The sequence below is a fragment of the Chelmon rostratus genome, chromosome 10 (genome assembly GCF_017976325.1).
Source record: "Chelmon rostratus isolate fCheRos1 chromosome 10, fCheRos1.pri, whole genome shotgun sequence".
In the NCBI taxonomy this organism is placed as follows: Eukaryota; Metazoa; Chordata; class Actinopteri; order Chaetodontiformes; family Chaetodontidae; genus Chelmon; species Chelmon rostratus.
The window spans coordinates 6,198,485-6,201,795 of record NC_055667.1 but is presented as its reverse complement, the minus strand read 5'-3'; the positions used below and the strand labels follow the sequence as shown (position 1 = coordinate 6,201,795).

The 3,311-nt window shown below is 44.5% G+C and overlaps 1 protein-coding gene across 1 annotated transcript; it reads right to left on the bottom strand.

The window, feature by feature from the left end:
- Positions 1-733: 733 nt before the first annotated feature.
- Positions 734-3,098, bottom strand: tmem82 (transmembrane protein 82). The gene is made up of 6 exons (XM_041946433.1): positions 3,008-3,098; positions 2,817-2,886; positions 2,469-2,667; positions 1,859-2,273; positions 1,380-1,567; positions 734-834 (listed from the first exon to the last, which is right to left on the bottom strand). The coding sequence occupies exons 1-6, from the start codon at positions 3,096-3,098 to the stop codon at positions 754-756; spliced, it is 1,044 nt and encodes a 347-aa protein (XP_041802367.1). The 3' UTR covers positions 734-753.
- Positions 3,099-3,311: the final 213 nt, after the last annotated feature.

The window sequence follows — 3,311 nt, the reverse complement described above, 5'->3', positions numbered from 1 at the left end:
TAAGTGTTCTCTTCATGTCGAATATCTTTGTATGTTCACGGTGTTTAAATGCGAAAAAAAAGATGCTTCCAGTGTTAAAAACGGTCGAAAAGAAAATAGAGCTCAGTCCTGAATTCACATCAGTTAGTGGGACAGTTGCAATCAGCTGATTTAACAGCTAGGCTTGATTATAGCAATATAACACACACATTATAAGCCTCTTTTGTCTTGACCCTCATCCATCAGGAGGCCATGGAAAGGTTACAAACCCCAGAGGCTCTGGGGCCCCACAAAGAAAATCTGGAACAAAGACTCAACAAGTAACTGCCATGCCAGAATCTCTCAGAGATTACGTGCAGAACTTGAAGTTTGTCAGTGTTAACTGATAAATGACAAAAGGAAATGGGATTTCTTAAAGAGAAACAGACAGGAAGACCCTTTTCTGACACCTGAAGAAGCATAATGATGAACCTTAAGACCTCTGGAAGAAAGCTTAGTGAGGCAGATCGTCCAGGGTCATGTTACTGTACTGCATACAGAGGCCGTGCTGGTTGTATCAGCTTCCTCAGCAAGGCTTAAGAGCTGGAAACAGTTTTTAAGAGACCAAATTTCCAAATCATGTTAGACGTAATATGCCCCTTGGACTTTTTAATGAAAAAATATCACATTCTAAATACAAAAGCAGTCATTGTTGATGCAGCCCTAATAGGACTTTGGCTACTCTAATTAGTGCCATTAAAAGAAGTGCCACCAGTGTTTAAAATCCCAGAGTGGCTATCGCTGATGCTCCTCCTCTTGTGCCTGTGGCCTTCGTCGATGATCTCTTTTCATGTGGTCTGTATAATCCTCTTCATCCTACATGCACACAACAGACATGACAGATGAAATGCACAACATAAGATGATAATAGCATGTTTAGCCAGGAAGAGTACAGACCATTGACTCTGCGTCTATATGGTTTTATCATAATCATCATTATTCCCCAAAAACAGCATTATATGTTATATTAATGTCGACATTTTATTGAGCTGGGATTTCAGTGTACTGTTGAATTAATGTCTTAATTTAATCTCATTTCAACTAATTTATGAACATTTTATTTGCAGAATAAATTTGATTGAACTTTTGATTGAGCTTCGATTTGAAAACTCTGAACTCTTTCATCAGGCAGCCTCAGTGAAATGAAAAGTAGGCTCAGTATTCTGAATCAGAGAATACTTTGACCTGAATCTGTCGTGGGGATCTTCAACCTTCTCCACCTGGGATACAAGTTTGAGAAGTTCAGTCTCATCTTGGGACCAAGTCTAATGAACACATTGATATTCTGCCCCAGTTTTGGGGTCCCGATGGACAAAAAGTGCTTTCGGCCCTGTGTGCTGCTTCCAGGGAGACTCACTGACCTGTGAGGATGCCGCATCCAGCAGATCCATAGTGGGGATTAGACAGCTGGCCTCACCCAGGAAGCACATTAGGATGTGGAGCACGTCGGCCCAGCGTCCGACAGTCAGCATCAGGACCATCAAACCACCGAGACGCACCACCACTGTGTTCAGGACAGCCTGGCTGCCGGGCAGACGGTGCTGGTCCTCTGCAGAACCAAAACGCAGCATTAGAGAGAGAGACTGTTTAGGAGAGGTCTATAGGGGTGTTAAAACATCAGAATGCTCAAATTAATGATGGATGCATTACTGGTCAGACAAGACCAGTAAGAGAGGCGTGAAACTAATAAATTAATCATTCTTTTCCTCAGTCCTGAGACGGGTCCAGACTATCACGCTGTTACAGGCTGTGGCATTTCCCTGACCAGACTGATCAGATTCTAATGAGCACCGCACCCTTGTCTCTGACATGAATGTGTCCAATTTTACATGTTTCTTACCCTGCATGTACACAACAAGCAGCGTGTAGCAGATAGTCAGAGGTGTCCAGAACCTGAGGGCCTCTGTGGCAGAGAGGAAGTGTTTATTGATGGTTGATATGGCGGCCACCACAGCCACAGTGAAAGTAATGATCATGGCCTTGCACAGCATGGGCAGCAGGCTGCGGCCTGATGTGAGGAGGCCGATGCAAATGCCGCAGTAGCGCTGTGAGCTGTGGAGTTTATACAGAGCCATGACATGGTGCAGCAGGAGTGTGGCCTGCCTTGCCAGGAACCAGCTGAGTGCTGCTGCCAGGAGCAGGCATAGCCAGCGCTGCGACGCCCCCTCGTGGAGAAAGTGCAAACTGCAGCTAAGGGCACAGCCCAGACAGAACTGGCTTTGAACTAACAGCTGCTGCAGAAATTTCCTGGACTCCTGGGGAATAAAGGAGCATGTGAACAGAAATGATGGATGAATCAAGGCACATGATGGGCTGTTTGTTATAACAGATATCATGAGTCATCATGACATGATTAGTCCCAGAATTTAAGTCAGTGAAACTGAGCAGTGGAAGCAACAAGCAATTTGGGTAATATAATCAGGCATATGTTTGTCACACAGTTTGTTTACCGGTCCGGCTGTGACCCATCCAGAGACTGCTCGAAGACAAAACTCGAGCACGACCAAGGAGGCAACACGGGAGCCCACTACAGTCAGTATCCCAGTCACAAAGAGAAACTGGAGCATCCCAGGAAGACGGGCTTTAGTCGTCCTTTGATGACTGGGTGTCCTCTGACTTGATGTATCTTTTTCATTTTTGTCACACCAGCTGTGAGTTATGGGAGGAAAACTCAGGTCAGAAATAAAAGTCAAATATAAAAGATCTGAAATAGGAGTATTTTGTAAAAGGGTTAGGTTATGCAACTTAACACTAAATTCATAATCATGCGCAGCTCTATTAAAGGGCGATTTCCTCACCTCTCCTCTAGAAATAAGTGCACCCTCATCAGGGAGCATAGCACAGAGATCCCACATGCACTCACCAGTCCTGCAGGTCACATAACACTGAATTTGCAACCAATAACACTCACAGCCCCTTACTCTAGATAGTTAAGAAACAGCCTGTGGCAATGTGGACGTCAGAGAAAATGAATAGATGAGGAGCTCACCTTGGAGTAAACAGTCCAGTGGACTTGTATCTAGAGTCATCCACCCTGGTAGGTAGGAAGTTGGAAGAAACGACGTGATAAAAGATAACATTGTACTGACTAATTAGAAGAAATCTTAAATTAAATGTCACAGGTTTTACAAAAAATTCATGGCGGTCAATCTAACTTAAGCAATCACACACCCGGGAACCATGTTTTGTGGTTATTCCGGGTCGGGTGACAGTAACGTGGAGTATCAGCTCAGCTCTTCTGTTTATCGCCTCAGAGCCGAGCTTTGCCTGCTCTGTGTCCTGTACCAAAGGTC

Bases quoted from the DNA above. Each gene is read 5' to 3' on its own strand.
- tmem82 (XM_041946433.1), bottom strand. From the start codon at position 3,098: ATGTTATCTTTTATCACGTCGTTTCTTCCAACTTCCTACCTACCAGGG. The intron at 2,668-2,816 runs GTGAGGAAATCG...CATAACTCACAG, and splicing joins CACTTATTTCTAGAGGAGAG to CTGGTGTGACAAAAATGAAA. The intron at 835-1,379 runs GTCAGTGAGTCT...GTGTGCATGTAG, and splicing joins TGGATGCGGCATCCTCACAG to GATGAAGAGGATTATACAGA.